This window comes from Larus michahellis, chromosome Z, assembly GCF_964199755.1.
Source record: "Larus michahellis chromosome Z, bLarMic1.1, whole genome shotgun sequence".
Lineage (NCBI taxonomy): Eukaryota > Metazoa > Chordata > Aves > Charadriiformes > Laridae > Larus > Larus michahellis.
In genome coordinates, this window is record NC_133930.1 from 749,535 (window position 1) to 768,076 (window position 18,542).

At 47.2% G+C, this 18,542-nt stretch overlaps 1 protein-coding gene across 2 annotated transcripts in view; it reads right to left on the bottom strand.

Annotated features, from left to right (window-relative positions):
- Positions 1-435: 435 nt before the first annotated feature.
- The window catches only part of WDR7 (WD repeat domain 7), a 123,876-nt gene continuing 105,769 nt past the window's right edge, over positions 436-18,542 (bottom strand). For both annotated transcript variants that reach the window (XM_074570935.1, XM_074570934.1), the window contains 3 exons: positions 3,783-3,887; positions 2,023-2,227; positions 436-1,869 (listed from right to left, as the gene is read on the bottom strand). In XM_074570935.1, coding sequence (XP_074427036.1) covers positions 2,024-2,227; positions 3,783-3,887 — 309 coding nt within the window. In that variant the 3' untranslated portion in view covers positions 436-1,869; position 2,023. The remainder of the gene's footprint in view (positions 1,870-2,022; positions 2,228-3,782; positions 3,888-18,542) is intronic.

Here is an 18,542-nt window from a genome sequence, read left to right on the forward strand (position 1 = left end):
ACGCCACCCAGCCCCAGCCCGAGACACCTCGGGGGCCAGCGACTCCCCGGCAAACCCATCTCTCACTCCCAGGGCTCCGGCTACCAATTCCGGGGAGAGGGTGGAAAACTCCCAGCGCCCTTCCGCGTTTGAGAAAATCCGTTACACTTCCAGCTTCAAACAAACGTTTTAACGCACACGCAGTTTGCTCGCGGTGCCACACAGGAGATCGCTGCCGGGGCACGGCCCACATTCCCACTGGGACCGCCTTTTGTTTTCCAAGTAAACACACACCTCTACGTGACACCTAGGGAACCTGCGGCGCGCATGGGACACCGGAGGGAGGACGCTGCCAGGGCCCCCTCCGCTCCCCTCGTGAGCCTACACTGCACGTTACGGCACGTCGTTCTACGGATGGAAAGTCTCTCCGCTTTTTTTAGTTTTATTTTATTTTTTAATCTCCAGGGTTACATATATATCTGTATAAACACAATGTACATGCACGTTGCATTAGTTCACTTAGAAAAGACCCTGATGTTCTACTACAGAGCTCTCCGCTATACACTACATTCCCGCCAGAGAAAAGATGAACTTTACGGCAGTTTGTGTTAAACATTCCTAATGGTCTTAATTTCTTGCTTTTACTTTTTTTTTTTTTTTTAAATTACTTTTAAACAGCAAACAGATATGTAGCTTGTGACTGTAAATCTCACTGCCATGTACAGTATACTACACAGACCACCTAAAAAAAAAAATCAATGCTTTTTATATTTAGAAGCTATTTTTAAAATTCATTTATTCCTTTTTGGGGGAGGGAAGATTCTCTAAGTACCATTTTTACTTTATTATGTAAAGACAGCCTTCTTCTGTGAGCTTTTCAGACAAAAAATGGCAAAGAAAAAGCTATACAAACATATACATCAATATGTTTAAATAAAATAGTATTTTATAGATTTTTTTTTCTTTACTGTGAGCATAAACCAGCATACTTTCACACTATTAAATATTTCACACAATTAGATATGTAAGAAGAGGGAAACACAGTCACGGCTGATGTTACACAGGAATATTCCCACTGAAGAAACTGTTTCAATATATCCATTCAAATAACTTACCTCCTACCCACTTTCCAGCATTTTTCCTGCCAGGATCGCTCCCCACCGCTGCCATTTGCGCCGTGCCCTTGCCCTCTGGTGGCAGTGCCGCCGGCGCAGGGGGGCACGGCGTGGGACGCGGAATCGCTGCCTGGCACAAATGGCAGCGGCTTTTGCGAGAAAAAAGCTTTTGGACTTTTTTTAAATAAATACCTGCATTGGTAGCAAAAACACACCTTTATATATAAATACTCCTTTTTTCAAGTTTGCTATTCCATCTTCAAGAGATTTGCTTTTTTATTTATTTACACGTGGACTATTATTCTTCCTTCCAGAATACAGCAAACAGCGACTGGGCAACGGCAGCTCTTCCCACTCACCTGCAAACCGGGACCGGGTGTAAGGAAACAAGCCCTGTGGGTCCGAACACAGGCCGCCCCCCCAAAGCTCAACCCCCCACCCCAGCCCTCCATCCGACCCCCAGGTGCCCTGCTCCGAGACGCGTCACCCGCCATCATTCGGTGGTCACTAGGAGAAAGTACATGTAAACACGAGCCTTTTTGGTAAACACTGAGATTCTGCTGGAGTCTCCAAAGGAAAAACGCGGTTAATGAGGGCTGCTGCGTGAACTCGGCTGCCGGCGAGGCGGGGGCAGGTCCAGCCCCCCCGCAGAGCACGGTGGGATCCCAGCCGCTGCGGGGCTGGCCGGGGAGTACCCTCCGTGTCACCGATCCCCCGCTTCTGCTGCGCCGCACAAGGAGCGCCTTCCCCAGCGCCGACACCGTCCTCCTCCCGGCTGCAAGGGAAAACCAGCCGGCGTCAGTGCGGCCACCCCGCAGGGCCGGGCAGGAGCCCACCATCACGGGCACCGGTGCGAGGAGCCGACAGGGAGAGGGAGAACTACAAGGAACTTTGAAACAGAAATGGGCTTCTAGCGCGGGGGATTTACCCTAGACCATAAAGCGATGCTCCTTGCCGTCGTGAGCCATGAGGATGACGTTGCGGTTGGAGGTCCAGATGAGGCGCGCCAGCCGGAGGGCGTTGTGGGAGCCCGGCGAGGCCGGCTGGACGGGGGGCACCTGGTAGGTTTTGATGCAGCGGAGCTGGGGCGCGGAGTTCAGCATGCCGATGCTCCCCAGGAGAGAGGTGTTCATCTGCAGGGACACCCACCGGTCACCCACCCGGCCCGCGGCTGCTGGGGAGGGTCACCAAACCACGACATGCACCCTGAGCTCACCCAAACCTCCACAGCCCTGCCCATCCCTGGGACCAGCGCTGTCTCAAACCAAGACCAATTAAAGTTTTGTTAGAGTGAGGTCAAGCGACGCCGTTTCCTGGCAGGAGAGCAGTGCGCTGGGTGGTCTGGAGGGTGGTTAATGGCCACGCCACACAACCGTGCGCAATGGCAGACCCGAGGAACTCAGCACGCACGTCTTACTGTGCTCCCGGGGGGCAATCTATAAAGGCACGCTAAGCATAAGCATACGCACTCGGAACGTAAGGGAAAAAAATTGATAATATTATACTTATGCTAGAATATTATTTATCAAAACCATAAACCCACTAGAACTGAAGACAGGCAGAAGAAAGAGCAGTCGTCGTGATAGCTGCAAACAGACAAAACCCAACAGCGAGAGGTTTTTTATCGCCTGGCAGATAAGAGGCCGCTGGGAAGGGATCTGTTGAGTTACACTCTTTGGAGAGCAGGCCAACTATTGCTGCTGCGCCTCGTCTAGCTCTGCGTTTTCAAATGTGAGATTCTCTGACCTAACCCACCGAGATACACAAAATCCTACACTTTCTGAAACACCGCTTTGCTCTCCAAAACCTTTCCGCCCTCGCGCATGGCAGCCCCGGGATTTCCAGCAGCAGGCAGATGGCCGGCCGCATCCCTGAGACATGCCCCATGGAACCTTGGCAAATCCGGGGACATTTAAGGCGTGTTATTGCTGATGCCACGTCCTGAATTCTGATCAGTACAAAGTACAAGCCATTACTTTTTCCCGGCTCTTCTCGGCAGCAGAGCGGTGTCAGAGAGTGTAAATCATGGCATCTCTAGCAGGGAGCATGCGAGCACCACTGACATTTTCACAATTTAAATCATCTTGAGTAATAACCCTTTTAAGATGACTAATGTTACTGATTTTCCTGCATTAATAATAGTGCCAAATAGAACACAGAAGGGAAAAATCACTAGTGCACGAGGTCACATTTTAAAACTAAATGTGTAGGTATATTTAACTCTTTATGTAAAAGCCACTTTAACGTGAACATTTATACACCTGGAAGAGCGTGGCAGATCACAATTTAAAACTCGTGCCTGACTTTTTTTTCCTCCTACCAATTCTAGAAGAGCTGGTCTGATTGCTTTCCGGATTTTCCCTGAGCGCTTAAATTGAATAAACCTAACTGATGGATGAAGGTTCTTGCTGTTCTCGTTTACCGTTTCAGAAATCACAATATAGCGATGGATAATCAGTAATTTTTTTATGGCACCTGTAGAACTACTGAATGATGCAGAAAGCTGGGGAAGCGCGTTGAAGAGTGGTACTCATGGGCATACTGAGTTTCAGCTTCTGCCCTAACTTTTGGGGCTCCCCTGTTGTCAGCATTGCCTTCGGTCCCTCACGGAACGATGCTGAAAGAAGTCTCAAACACGAGTTTGTTAACAATGTGCGTGCAAACAGACGGATGGAGCCGCATCCTTACCTGCCAGAAGGAGAGGTGGCTGTCGGAATTGGAGTACGTGGCGAGGTACCGGCCGTCGGGGGCGAAAGCCACCGCTGTTATGGGTCCTTTATGGCCGTGGATAGTCTGGCAAGAGAGGCAGACAACAGGAACGTGCAAGATTCATTACCCGTCACCACGACAATGCTGAACAGACTTTTGACCAAACGCAAACGCACATGAAATTCTAGAAACCTTTTCCGGAAGCCTGAGGGATACCATTACCATCAGTAAAAATCAAATAGTACGTGGAAATACCTCTTCATTTTCACCTCTGCTTTCTGTTACTCTAGCACTCATTTTCTGACTGTCACTGAGTCAATGGGCAGACACCACTGAGGAGCAAAGCCAAGCCCTTTTCCAGAGGTTTTTCCCCATGGGCTGGGGGGGACAGGACGGTGGCACGTGCTGCTCCCGTGCTCCTGAAGGAACAGCAGGAGCGTAACCCCAGCTGTGTCCCGCACCGGGACTTGTGCTCAGTGCTGAGAACGCCCCTTCCTCGGGGCACTTAAATGCCTCCAGACAACCCGAAACCCGAGAGCACACCACTGAAGGGACAACCCGAAACCCGAGAGCACACCACTGAAGGGACAACCCGACACACGAGAGCACACCACTGAAGGGACAACCCGACACACGAGAGCACACCACTGAAAGGTCTTACCAGGCAGGACTTAAGCACACACTGCTCAGTATTAAATGCCACGACAATTTCTTTTAAGCATTCTAATAGCTGCTTAGGCAATAAAACGGAATTAAATCATCATATGAACACATCCCCTGCCAAATCTGGTTTTTAAACCGAAGTAATTCGTCAGGAATATGAGCATAAATGTGTCTTTAACGGGAATTTTTTTTAAAAAATCCAATAGTTCCGCACCCCCGAGGAGCTGTAAGCTGGATGCCTGGGAGGCTCCAGCTGGTGAGGGGGTGTCAGTGGAGGGCAAGAAGCACAAACCCCCCCATTCCCGGTGCTGAGGTTCCCAGCTGTTCCCCCGGCCCGGCAGGAGAGGCGGCTGAAAGCGGGGGCAGAGGTGGGAAGACCACTCGTTACTTGAGGTTACTGTTTGATAACGGCAGAATACGCTTTACGGAAGACCGAGACTCGTTAGTTTTGTGTTCTCTAATGCTTTGGACATCTTAAAAACAGGCAAACCCCGGTGACTGAGCTCCCCTCACACCCCAGGCCCTGGCGGTACAGCCCCCAGAGCATCTCCCGCGGCTGCCGGCAGCACCGAGGCGTTCTCCGTCCCGCAGGTCCCCAGGGACCCGCCCGAGGACAGGCTCCCACTGGCGCTGGTGTGGGAAACCCACAAAGCACTTCCTCCGAACTACCTAACAGCAGCTCTGCCTGCATTAAGAGGCTCTGGGCCAACGCTAAATTGGCAGGGTTTAACCGTGCGGAGAAAAGACTTTGTAATATTCACTGAATAAAATTAGGCTGTGAAAATAAAAGTAGTGCTCCTGTACCCATCGCCGGGACATAAAAGATCTACTCAGAACGGTACCCTGCATCTAAAGTTAGTCTTACATATTAAGAACGCATTAATGTATTCATTTCTTGTTCATCATGTAAAAGGCGAGCGAACTCCGATAGAGCCCCAAACCTCTCTCTTTAATGTAATCACCGCAGCTTAGGATGGAAGTTTGAAAGGGCAATTAATTAGATGATCCGATGTTCAGACCCATCAAACTCTTTAGCACTTAACAAGCAAGTAATACTTGTCAATAAAATATGTTTTGGTAATACAAAGGTAGAAAATCAATAGTACTAGCACACTTGTTGCTCTTTTGACTACTGAAAATGTGTTCCAATAAGTACAATCCTTAAGGGAATTAATCTGCTTTGTTATTTAAAGGAAGTGCTTCTCTAATTGATGCTAATCCTTCCAAGCCAAGATTTATTTTTTAGTGCACTATCTAAACACGTGCTTTGCAATGCTCATCTCGTGTTTCCCAGGCCAAAGAGCAAGCATAACAAAACCAAATTACTGCTGCTCGTTCAAGATATTCTGCTTGCACCCAGCCCTCGGCCCCGCTTTGCTGCGGTGCCCAGCGCTGCGCTAACGGACGACAGCACTAACGCCCCAAAACAGAGAGCACGCAGCACGCGCTCCTTCCTGGGGAGGGCCTTCAAGCCACCACGTGCGGTTTCTCAGCTCTGAGGCGGCCGTGTTAGCACACAATGAAAAGCACGCAGAAATCTGAGCCGTTCTGCCTTGGAAATAGTCTTAATTCTGAAGGGCAGAGGCGGTGGGACGCGGTGCAGCTGCGTGCAGCTTCCCTCTGCCCAGGCAATTGGTTTTTAATGGGAGGATGCTCCTGGGAGACTATTTGACTTCTGCACCTGCCACCGTCGTCGTCCTGTAACACATGATATACTGGAGCTATGACAACCTAATTCTAAGTCCAATATTTGGTAAACTCTACATTGAATTGCAATATTCTGTTAAAGGTGACATAAAAAATAATCACTGTATCACTGCAGCAATTTTATTTTCATAAATATACTGAAATGCATACTTTGAATTGATAAAGCAACTTATGTACTGCTATAGAGACATACTAATACTTTACCACCTTTATTATTAGATATTTATATCCCCAATCTCTAGGGGTACTGTAACTAAAGCGAAACAAAAAGTTTGCGTCCTGAGAAAGCAGCGTGTCCAACGCATCCCCAGAACATCCCCTTCCAGTGCCCATCACGTGAGACACACACGAAACAGCTACGCAATACCCTTAAAACGATCTGCCTGCTTTTAGCGTGGAGCAGTACGAAAATATCAGCTCCAGCTTGTGCATGGGACACAAACATCGCTGGGCGAGGAACGGCTACTGGAAAATTAAGGAGGAGGTGATTCTGTGACTCCTTTGTGGATCAGCGGGGAGTCACCGGTGGTGATTTCATGGGCAAACTCAGCAGCCAAACTGGGGTGACCAGCCACAGCCACCTCTTCCAAGTGTTCTCCAAAGCAGGCACAAACGCAACTTTACACAACAACATAAATAAATCAGAAATCTAAAGCTCGTTATGCTAACGGCAAAGCTTAATAAAAGACAGAGAACAACTGAAATGTTATGTTGAAAATCACTGGCGTCAATGGCACTACTGAAAAAAGTAACTCTCCCTCTACTTCCCCCCCAGCCCCGCAACACAATAAAAATAACGCACTTTTAGAATAGAACGTAACGAAGAGAGGTGGGTCTGACAGATCAGTCAGTCTCAGAAATGCGCCACAAAGAAAAGCCAGGTTCGTAGTGCTGTACTGACATTGACATGCACGTACCTCTCTGAGGTCCCCCATCGGTGGCTTGCACTGAGCGATTCCGCATCATGCAAACAAAAGTGTTGGGTTTTTTTTCTTTTTTTTTTTTTTTTCATTAAAAATTAGAAGCTGGTGCAAAACCCTGCAGAACATATATAGAGCCCAAACTGCGCAGAGGAATAAATATCAGCCTTGGAGATAACGATAAAAACGGCGGCTCCATGAAGTGAATATACAAGAACAACTCCTTAGGCTGGCCGCTGCACTGGTAAATGCAAGCCCCGCGGTGCGGGCTCGCCTGCTCTCACCTCAGGCACAAGGAGATTAACAGCACCTTCGCCAGGCCGCCGTGTACCATGCCCAGGACCCATTTGTCTTTTTTCGTTGGAGACTGTGAATCTTATCTGTGTTTGCAGCAGCACTCCTTCCTGGGCTCCTGCACATCTGTCTTCTCTTGCTACACGCTTCTTCACATCTACTTCCATGGGACAAACTTACTTATTTCAGAATAAACGCGCTCAAGACGGGTACCTACAATGGAGGGGGTACCGGGGATCTTCAGCAGATGGTAGGAAGTCCGTGGCAGGTTTCCCATTCCGTCCCTGACCTTTCATTCCCAGCAGCAGCTGTGTAGCTGTGCCTCTTCAACTTGCAGCCGAGAGGTTTCAGGGGTCTCCAGCAGGGACCCCCCCACGGAGGGGGGCACACAGAGCGAGTATTTCCACACAGCAGGCATCATCCACTCCTGCGCCCCAACACCAGTAGGTTTTATAGAACCACAGAACGGCTTGGGCTGGGAGGGACCTTAAAGATCACCCAGCGCCACCCCCTGCCCTGGGCAGGGACACCTCCCACCAGCCCAGGTTGCTCCAAGCCCCGTCCTTTTGACTCTATTCTATACCTGGTTTTATAGAAATACGATGCATTCTCAATAATCTGAAACTGAAAAGTCTTGAATAATGCAAGTATACTAATTTTTGTGTTTAGAAAAGAAGGAAACACACTTGTTCACAGCTGTCCTGGCGGGACGGACCAGCTGCGCGACGTCTCTCCCTGCAGACGTGCGCTGCCCTGGCCAAGGCCGGGCATCTGCAGCTTTGGGCTTTTATAAAAACAAAGCCAGACAAAAGCAAACGGCTTCACCTGAAAAGACGGCTGAAACATGATCTCATTTTTCATACCAAAAGTAAATTCTTCCAAGATGGCCCTTCAGAGGTTTTTATGAGCACTTTAAAGAAGAAATCCCTACTTTCCAAGCAATTTAGTGGAAATATCTAAAATACTATTAACTTAAAACAGTTTCAGTACCTTTAATAATTTAATTTCTATGTTAGTTCCAGGAATACTAACAATCGCAGTAAAAATTTCAGGACTGTACTGAGAAGAAGAGTATATTTGCATCTTTAAATTAATTTTCTTCCTGTCCTTCAAGTGGCTTCTCAATAATACCAAGATAAAGTCAAAGCACACATATTACATTTTTTAACTTAATAAAATCCGTAACTTAATTTCTGACCTTACAGTAATACAGTTTTGCATCAGCCATTACAATTACTCAGTATTCAAATGTGCCATGCACGATCTGCGAGGCAGATTCGACAGGAGCAGAAAGTGCCCTTGACTGGCGGCGGATAAAAATACATTTATCAGCGGCGTGGCAGGCGGCTGCCAGTCAATATACGCCTCTCGTTTGTTAGGAGCTTCTCCTGCTGGGAGTCCCTCAGCACAATTTGCTTTTACTTCCTGGGCAAATGACAACCAGAAAATGAGGCGGCTTCTTTCTCCACCGAACTTAATCCAGAAAAAATTAGCGACAGCTGCAGCCACCCAAGTGTTACGGGATGGTTCAAAACCGGCCCCAAAGCCCCTCCTGGCACCGCACAGAAGAGCCCAGACCTGGCCTTCTCCTCCCCAACCCACGGCCATGAGAAAAGGATGCGCCTGGATGCGGGATGCGCAAACCCAGCCTGGGCTGCCATTCAAACAGCCCAAAATGTTCACAGATGTTCAACGCCAGCTCATGCTTTAGGAACGTACTTGCCAGGTCAAGGCTTTCATGTGGACCGTCAAAATCCATAGGGCAATTAATTGCCCCCCAACACATAAACTGGCCTCTCCATAATACCAGCAGGGATTTTTGAAACTAACGCCGCTGCACTATATCTAAAGGTTCATAATACTGTAACGTCACCTCAGAACAGCTGGAGGAGTACGCGTTAGGCAACTTGGTATTCTTATTGAAATCCGCATCTCCTTGCCAATTACCAGTTTAAAAGAGGTGTCAACAGCTCACGGGCAAGCCTCAGGTTTAACTTCTAGGAAAATCATTTAAAGTGTGAATTTTGAGTACAATTAGGATATTGTTACCAATGAAACTGGAAGAGTGCTGAATATTTTTTCCATATTTTTAAATAGTATTTTGTGAGATACAGAAGAATTAATTTAAAGCACTAGTAAAAGGGGTATAATAAGAATTGCGAACAGTTTGTGTAAAAAAAATAAAAAATATAGATAAGAATCTAGACAAGAGATCATGCTGGACAAACACCGGATCCCTGGATTTGCTCATGCTCGCTGCCGGGAAGCCCTGGAAAGCTTTCGATCTTGAACCACAAATCCCTCAAGGCTGATATTCACCGGTAGCGAGGAAGTTGGGCTGACAGCCCAGCGCCAGACAGCACCCTGCAGGGAGAAGAGACACTGACTGCTCTCCAAAAAACCCCAACATGGGCCAGATTTACCACGTATTACACGGATTTCATCCAACCAACTATCAAAACGCAAATCACATCCTTAATGGGCAGAGCTGGTGGAAGGGTGACGAGCGGAGCACAGCCAGCAGGAGGCCGGGCTAGGAGCACGCAGTTCACAGAAGAGTGTCTTTTTTAAACAGAAGAAACTTAAGTAAAGAAATAAATTGTCACCCAGATAACCCTGTATGGCTCACAGCACCAGAGAGTGATGAGAGAAGGTGCTCTCTTACAGATACTGTTCTTCAGAACTCATAATTTGCATTGAAAATCAGTCCCTATTGAAAGAAAAAGCTATTAACAATTCTAATTAGACTAAGAATGAAATGCTGTCCTACAGTGAGTTAACAGGAGCTGGGAATACATGGAGCATCCCCTCTCCCTGTGTAGTTATTTACTGTTAGGGAAATACGGCTTGATAATAAGAGTTAAACCGATCAAAACCCTGCTTTCCACCTGCCTACATATGCCAGCTCCTATTCGACAGCTGATAATCGGAGTATGAAACATTTTGAACCTTTCAAACTCCGGTGACGAGCCAGATGTGGTCGCAGCAGCCCTGTTTTTTCTCCTCTCCTATCCAGGCAGCCGTCACGACATTTCCAGAAGTTTCCCGCTCTTTCCAGCCAAAGCATGTTTCGCTAAGGTACCCTTTGGCTAGAATTCCTTCCCAGCTGCGTCAGCACAGATGAAGCTGTGAGAGCGAGGGGGTTTTTGGCACCGCAAGAACACTCATGCTCAGACAGCTCTGTCAGATGCAGCTCTTCCCGCTCAGCTCCAGCTTTACCCACCCAAGTTTTAAAGAAAAGCAGTTAGAACAATGTCACAGTCACGTTTGGAGCACCGGAGTATTTTTAACCTTTGACTTCAGAGCCTTCAACGCACTTGCAAAACACACAAATCCATCATTCCCAAGTGACCCGAGACTTTAAAGAAAAGCGTTCAGCAACTCTGACGGCGGAGGAAAAGCTAACGAGATCAGTGCTTCCCGCCAGGACACTGGGGTTTGGGGACTTAATTATCCTTCTAGAAGTGTCTTCTGCCCTGCGGACTCTGGGAAAGCAACTCTGCTGTCAGTTTTGAAGCAGGCCTTCTGATTTTCGCTGCTCCTCGCTCTAATTTTCTAATCAGCACAGCCGTGTTTCCAGATCTTTTGCGGTTCCTGGGCAAACTGTCACCTGCTGCAGAACTCCCCAACGCTGCTTGTGCTTTCCACGCTTACCGCTCGCGTCCTCTCCAAGGGTCACAAGCATCGGCATCAAGATCATCAGAACAAGTGGAAGTTTGAAAATCGCGGTCCTCAATTTTAAAATATTTAGAGAACATTTTCTTACAAGCCTAAATCTTTCTTACAAGTAGCCCGTGTACGATGGGTTACACTTAGTGATGCAATGTCATTGCCTTTGAAAAACACAGCAGCTTTTCAACTTTATAAAATTTATTTATTTAAATAATTTACGCTTCTATCGAGACCCCCCCTTACCTAACTGGGAACACTGGCGAGACCCCCATGCGCAAATAGGCGCATGCAGTGACGTCCCCCAGGACACCGTGCCACGCTCTCGCGGGGCTCGGTGGGAACTCCAGAACTGCAGCGCGTAACGACTGTCCTCCTCCTCATCACAGCCTGCGCTACTGCCAAAAAAAGTCTTCCGCCTAACAAGATTTTCACTTTTCTACCATCAAGCAAGCATACACTTTTATGTGATGCAGATCACGGGCATCAGCAGATTCCAGAATATTTTGCAATTAACACTTTGCTAAGGCCTGGTGGGGATGGGCCGAGAGGCAGAGGGTGAAGTGCTCTTCAGAACACACCAGGGTGTTCAGAAACCCCATGAACAGTATCAGGGCCACTTATTCACACCACCGCTCTAAATTGCGGGAAAATTCATTCATGATAATAGTAATAATACCTGGAGCATTACATGCCGTTGTACAACTATAAAATCTTCAAGCAAACCAGCGATCAATAAGTCCTCAAGAGCTGCCAAAGTACAAGAGATGATCTGTTCACACATTGTTCTGGTTATGAGTTATTAAACATGTTTGGGGTACAGGCTGTCCTTGCTTGGCGTTAATTGTTTCAATTCCTCCCCAAACGTACTTTGGTATCTGGGTTAAAAGCTTTACTTTGATCGCAGATTTTCCGGGTCCCTCTCTTTTGGGAACGCCCCTTTGCAGCCGCTGGCAGCCGCGCTGGGGCTGGCTCACAGCCGGGTGTCCCCATGTCCCCGGGACAAACGCAGCCCTGGCCCACAGCTCCCACCCGTCGCTGCTCCGGGGGGGTCCCAGCCCTTCCCAAGCTGGGACACCCACGGGTGGCACACTCCGGGATGCAGGAAGCAAAGGAGGATGCAGTCAGGCACAAAGTCCCAGCTCAGGACCAGGTTCTTCCCTAACAGAGAACAACCCCCCCAAAGCAAAGACGCAGTCACAAAGGCCTTGCCTAGACTGGAGAAAGAGGGCAGTTAAAAAACGTGTTGTTCAACAGTTCTGCACATCTACAGAGACAGGGGCGTTTAAACTCGTGCTTGTTGGCCACGGGCAACCCGAAAGGGAGAAACCCAGACTGACCGTCACCATTTAATGCGCATTAGGGCTCTGTGTCTACTTCAACTATGGGACAGAAAGTAGATGGGGTTTTGCGAGTTATGAATTGTGAGTTAACATTAGACTTACATTTTGGGCTTCAAAGGTATTTGCATAGACTCTTGTTCCAGCTTTTCTTTGAAGGAAGTGATAGGCCTTTAGGAGAAAAGGACGATGGTTCTTACGCACCGAGGCGACTGACAACAATCTATCTGGCGAAACACTGCCAAACCTGCATGGCGCAACCTAGGGATTCTCTCTTCCACAAAAATAGCATTTCTGAGAAATTCTTTCCTATCAAAGTTATAAGAACAATGTAAAAAAAAAAAAAAAAGTCCTTATTCCCCTTCCCATCTGGATGGGTCCGTGCACAGCTCCAGAAAACTGCTTTAGCAGCACCTGAAGAAAAAAAGCTTTTTATAGAGGGGAAAAAGAAGAGTCAAGGTCACTTTTTGTGTAGGAAATAGTGTCTGAATAGGAAGTAATAGCTAAATTAGATATAATTTTAGATACATGGAAACTCAATTTGCTCTGCGGAGCTTGGTATAAAATCTGTATAGGTACCGTTCTGTCACTGCTCCTGGGGATGCCAGGAACCCAGTGCTGCAATAAATCTGTAACTCAGCGGGGGGGGTTGTGGCCCCCAAGGCTGGTCAGCAACTTTTAATATCCTTTTGCAGTCTATTTGACTTTTGGATACTGAATTGTACGGCTTCACAAAGAAAAAAATCCCGTAGCGGAATGGATTACACTGCCAGCTGAGGCATAGGAGTTAAGTAGAAAGCCGTAGTTGAATCAGTTTTTTTATTTAGTTTTTACTAACTTCGGTTATTCAGGAGCAGTCCTGATTTCTGTGCTCGGACTCACAGTCCCAACTCGGCATCTCCCCCAGCTTCCCGCTTCCGAGGAGATGCTCCTGCGCCTGCAAAGGCAGCAGGCCCGCCAAGGCAGAGCGCTGTTAAACCAGCCTCCAAATCAACGAGAACAAAAGGGCGGAAAGAGAAAACACTGCCTTTTAGCAAACCGGTGCTGCTCATCAGCGTGACCCGGAAAGCAAATTTGGTGATTCCCGAGGCCTCATTCCTTCGCCTCCCGAGGCTGGGAAGTTGGAGGGGAGTGAGGGTATGGATTTATCGTGCCCTCGCCGGGCTGCACACGAGGACTCTCAGATGCATTACTTGGAGCTTAATGCATGTATTTATATGTGCAAAGCAGGTTTATCTGCGATGCAGAGGCAGATTTGGTGCAGATCAACACCACCCGGGTGGAGAGTTAATGCAGAGGAGTTAGTGTGCTGTGAATTCACACCTTGGCTAAATCCCCACCAGCCTCCCGTGTAGAAGCTGCGTATCAGCGCAGTTTACTCCCATAAAATCTGCTGCTAAATTACCACCAGCTAACCAACCGGGCATAATTAAATACTGGTTTTAAAAGACATTTGAAAAACTTGAAAAAAAGTGGCTGTGTTGCTGCTGCATAGCTGGGATTTGCTGTTGACAGGACAAGACCATTTCTTGTTACAGTAAAATTGAATAAAATCCCTCAACGGTATTATTGGCCTTGTTTAGAAATATCGGCTCAGAGTAAAGCTACCACAGCCCGCAGGGAAAAGGGGTCTGCCCCACACACGGTGCCTTCCTCCTGCTGCGAGCCCATCTTGCACCGCCAATAGAATGGGAAGAAGAGTAAAGAGCAAGGCTGGCGTCTGTATCGCTGAGGAGATGAAAACATGAAGTCCTGGTGCAGCCACAGCACATCCCCCCAGGTTCCAGCGATGCCTCATTACTGTCTCCGATTCCATTCTTATGGATTTTCCCTTGTGAACTCTTGCTTGGGTGAGTCAGATTCTAAAGAAAACAGAACGGAATGATCCCCAGCCGCCCTGCACGTCACCGTGGCCGTCTGCACCCCAGCTGGGGCACAACGGGGTGTTTTTAGAGCAGGACACCGCAGTAAATGCTTGCCCTGGAGGGCAGCGCCACAGCATTCGCTCTGCAGCCCCGCGGCTCCCCTTGCCCTCCCGCCTCCAGCCAGAGGAGGAGTTTGGCCTATAAAATTAAAAGGTTATACCCAGTAATTATCTTTTATCTGCAATCTGAGGATGCGTGTTTCTACTAACAAGTTTTCCTGCCTCATCTGAACTTGTCAGCGTGACAGTGTCAGTAAATGCCCTCACAGCTTCAAGATTGCAGGATAACTATCTTTCTTTTTCTACCTTTAAAACGCTGTGTTAGAGAACAGCGTCTTTTATTCGGTAATCAAATTTAACTAAAACAAACCATCTGGCATCAGCAACTATTCATTCCAAAGATAATATGAAATCATTTTCTGCTTTATATAAGAATAAAAATTTGCAAAGGCATGTAGGTACTGCAATAAAATAACCCTATGCACAATTCAATTACGGCTTTGACTGCTGAAGCTCTGATTTTAATTCTGCAGCCAGCCAAATACAGTACCGCGGACCAAACAGTATTGATCCTAGCCAATGTTTAAAAGCATCTTTTGCTTTGAAACAAACCAAACCAAAACACAGGCTTCTCTTTAATCTTCGGGTAAAAGTGTCAGTTTTTATGTACAAAAGCCGGTATCGGCATCACCCCGCAGCCTCCTCCCGGGGAGGCGCCGCAAAGCGATGCTCGTGGCAGCGATGCCGGGGCTCCCCAGCCGGGCACCCCCTCCCCAGGGACCCCTGGCTGTACACGTCATCGTATCAGCACCAGCAAGGACATCACCTTCAGCAGGTGTCTTTACAGGAGACAAAGTTTTCATAAATCACCCATCAAAATATACAGCCCCATACACAACCCTGCATCATCTCCAGCTCAATGCTGGTGAAGAGTTTCGGTCTTCGGAGGGGCTTCTCCGAGCTTCCACGACTGGAGCCACCGGCCAAGCAGGAACACAAAGTACCCAGGCTGATGGCAACAGCCAAAAATCCCCTAAAAATGAGAACAGCGCTGGAGGTAGATGGATGTTTTCCCATAAAATTCACGGACCTGTTCAGTTTGAGCCCTGTCGGTGGGAAGAGCAGAAGACGTATCTTCTGGAAAAGGCTTCAGCTGCCCAGGTAAGGGGCAGACACCTTAGAGAGCCAGATGAAATGCCTGCTGCCCACCTGCACACGGAGGAACAGCCCCCCCTCCAAAAGAATGCTTACGGATTATCATGATTATAATTAACGAATAATAACACTAAATCTGTTTTGGCTATAAAATAGTGCTAGAGACACCGATGAACAAAATATGACTAAGGAACTTTCAGCCGTTAACATTTTCCCATCATTCCAAAATCAGTAACAACCGTGTACCCTAAAATCTAGTTACCTGAAATACACCTACAGTCTGGTAACACTGATTTAGTGTTCCATTTGGAAAGGAAACAGCAGAACATCACTCTCTTTCTGTGTTAATGCACCTCCAAAGAAAGGAATTTCAATTGTATGTTGATGATAATTTACAATCTTATGCAAAATATTATTTGTTTTGAATTTAACATCACCTTTTAGTTGCATTCAACCTGCTGAGGGGGCTTCTAGCCTGGCAAAAATGACTGCATTGTTTTTTTTTGGTAAGCATATTCTTAATAAATACATTTCTTTAAAAATAAAAAAAAAATAAAGCAGCATATCTCCTGGGTCATGACTTTGCACAGTATGTAAGTCACTTCAGAAAACCTCAAAACTGTCAAGTTTGTAAAATCAATGGGAAAAACGCCGTTTGGAATGGGAAGTGTATTCAGGCCGGCCAGCAGCGGCAGGAGCGCACGGCGTTGGCATCCCCGCACTGCAATGTGGCACGTTTATCACGAGATAATCACTCCCCCGGAGGATTAGCGGCACAGAGATGAACCTTGTGCCCCGCAGCACACTTGGGGTGTCATTAGCTCGTGATAACCCCACTCCCTGCCATCTCCTATTGCTTAATTAGGGGTTACAGAGGTTGTAATAGAACTGAAAGAACTTGGGCGAACAGAACTTGCGATGAGTGATACCTTAAGCAGTTCAAAACCAGGGGCTGCACATGTGTAGTCAACAAAGGCAGAGATGGGAGGCCAGAAGCACGCATTGTGTTTTAAATTAATGAGCTAAAACTCCAGGAAGTGAAGAAATCTAGACCCACACTATGCCTCATTTTCCCTTGGCAAATTTCAATTTTTTCAAGTAGCATTTTGCCTAATTCAAGCATCATGTATAAATAAATGAATAAATTTTTAAAAAGCAGGGTTTTAGGACACCAGCTCACCTGAAATAAATTATGAAGTAGATGCCCATCAAAGACACAAGATCTCCAGGCGTCCCAGCAGAAGCACGCTAAGCTATGTACCCGCTGGAGAAACTTCATCCCGACTGCAAAATCCCAAATGGCGCTTCTCAGCGTCAGTGGTTGGTTTTTGGCCACAGCCTGCCGTTCCCGCTGCCGCAGTGCCTTCAGCGCAGAGCAGGGTGGCTGCAGGTCCCGTGGCGTGGCTTCTGCTGCCTCTTGTAAACAAAGGCCACGTTTGCAGACGGAGCTGCCACAGACCTGCCGCGCTCAGAACTGTTTTCCAATTCACTGCGAAACATCAATTATCTTTATCAAATAACAGTATCTCATCGCAGTCCATTATCAAGATGGAGTCTTATTTTAGCCGGACTGCGGCCCTATCTGTATATCAAGGCTGGCCGCGGTGCCAGAGTGAGTGAAAGGCTGTGAAATAATCAATAATCATCATCAAATTGTGGTCGACAGGTTGTGAGGATGGAAGTTTTTGATGAAACCTCAACCTTTTTTTGTGCAGCTGATAAAGCTTAACCTTTGCAGTCCCTGATAAGTATGACTCAGTTAAAGGCAGCTCTGCATACGCTTAAAACCCCGCCGGAGCCGCCAGGCTGAAGCCGAGAGCACCTTCATGCCGTCAGACATCCCTCCGGTCCCGAGCAAGTCAGTGGACACAGAACCACCGCAATCCTGTGTCGGGGTTTTTTTATACAGCCTAAGGAGGACAACGTGTGCCTAACAACCGACAGGAACAGGAGAAAAATTGCCAGCAAGTATTTGTCTGTTCAAATGTAGGCAGCTTTCTGCTATCCAGAATAAAAGCAGCACGAGATCACACAGATAAAGGAAGAAAATTAAAGTATAAAACCATGCATGCACTAGGCTAATTGCATAGCAGCCCTTCTGTTAAAGTTGTTATTCTTATTCGGCCCTTTTCTTGTGATAATTTGTTTTCGAAATAGAATTAAGGCACAGAATGAGGTTGTAAACATTTTGTACCGGGTTTTCATTTTTGAGCATAGCGTGACTAATCCGCAACCTGAATAAAACCTCTGCGGAGAACGGAGAGGTGATTCAGCCATACATTTTCCCTTTTGCCTATCCATCCCTTTCTCTATAAATAGAAACCTGAGGAAATTTGTCAAAAGTCACGTGAACAAGCAGAATGTGAATTTCGAGAAGAATGTACATTTGTGTTTTGCTGGGCTGAAACAGTGATTAGGTGAAGCATGGAAACCAAAAGGGCACCAGCCAAACCACATGTAAGCACAAAGTTATGGCTGTGTTTATATTTGCTACCTTAAAAAAAACCCTAACCCACCCAACCCAACCCCACCACCTTGACTAGCTCTCCCAGCACTCGAGACAACCGGGGAAGTTCCCTGCTGGTCGGGCTGAGCAAGAAACACCAGAACTGCTGGGCACTGACCAAACCGCTGGAAAGCCTTCGTAAACTTGAACAAATTCCATGGGATCCGGCAATACCATCTCCAGGGATGGTGACTCAACCGCTGCCCTGGGCAGCCTGTTCCAATGCTTAATAACCCTTTGAGTGTAAATTTTTTCCTAATATCCAACCTAAACCTCTCCTGGCGCAACTTGAGGCCGTTTCCTCTTGTCATCCCAAGGAGCCTCATGTCTTTGGTTTGTCAAGTACGATGGTGGGACTCTGACCACGTTTAGAGCACTCATGTGCAGAAAATAAACTAATTTCTTACGCAAATTAACAGTTAAATATAAAATAAGACCTAGTGGTCGGAAGCTGAAGCTAAAGCAAAGTCAAACTAGAAACAAAACGCAGCATTTTTAATGAAAATCACTAACTCCTGAAATTATGACGTTTCTGGCCCTGGAAAATTTAAGATCAAGATG